Raw genomic sequence first — 715 nt, 5'->3', positions numbered from 1 at the left:
CCCTGACTCCTGAAAAACGAGGACAAATGAACCCTTCCATTGAATTCACTCCGTTTGACCTGACGTAAAACTCTGACGTGGCAAAGGTAGAGCTGACCTGTCCATTACAAGATGACACGTGGCTCTGAGCTTTTGGAAATTAGACATATTAGTCCTCAGGCAAAAAACGACGCCATTTCACTACCTTGCTAGAATAATACACTCTCCTTGCCAGCTCAGCTTCTCTCCTCAAACACTCACCGCCTTTCAACCCTCTTCGCGGCCCTCCACGGCCGCCGCGGGTCTCTGAAGTCCCCACTCGTCTCTGGTGCCTCAACCGGGGCTAGGTCAATACTTCATGGATCTTCGAATTGGATCACCGCCTCAGAGCCTCCTCTTGATGGCGGACACCGGCAGCGACCTAGTGTGGGTAAAAGACTTCTCCTTCGGTTGCGGGTTTTGTGTTTCTGGTCCCAGCGTTACAGGTGCGAGTTTCAATGCCGCACAAGGTGTTCTGGGTTTAGGGCGCTTGAGGTTGCCACCGGTGGAAGGAGCGAACCTAGGGTTTGATCTGTGTGTGAATGTCACTGGCACAGGGAAGGTGAAGCTGCCAAAGCTGAACTTTTCTTTCTCCAGGAAATCGGTAATGTCGCCACCGGTGAAAAATTATTTCATCGAGGCTGCAGAGGGAGTGAAGCGTGTGGCAATTCAAGCGGTGAAAAAGGGTTCAGGATAG

At 51.6% G+C, this 715-nt stretch overlaps 1 protein-coding gene across 1 annotated transcript; it reads left to right on the top strand.

Moving 5' to 3' along the window:
* Nucleotides 1-337: 337 nt before the first annotated feature.
* On the top strand, nucleotides 338-715 carry LOC140183838 (uncharacterized). Its single transcript, XM_072233349.1, has one exon. It carries the CDS (start codon nucleotides 338-340, stop codon nucleotides 713-715), a length of 378 nt encoding a protein of 125 aa, XP_072089450.1.

This window comes from Arachis hypogaea, chromosome 1, assembly GCF_003086295.3.
Source record: "Arachis hypogaea cultivar Tifrunner chromosome 1, arahy.Tifrunner.gnm2.J5K5, whole genome shotgun sequence".
Taxonomy (NCBI): domain Eukaryota; kingdom Viridiplantae; phylum Streptophyta; class Magnoliopsida; order Fabales; family Fabaceae; genus Arachis; species Arachis hypogaea.
The sequence above is the reverse complement of the archived record's forward strand: the minus strand, read 5'-3'. Positions and strand labels throughout refer to the sequence as shown.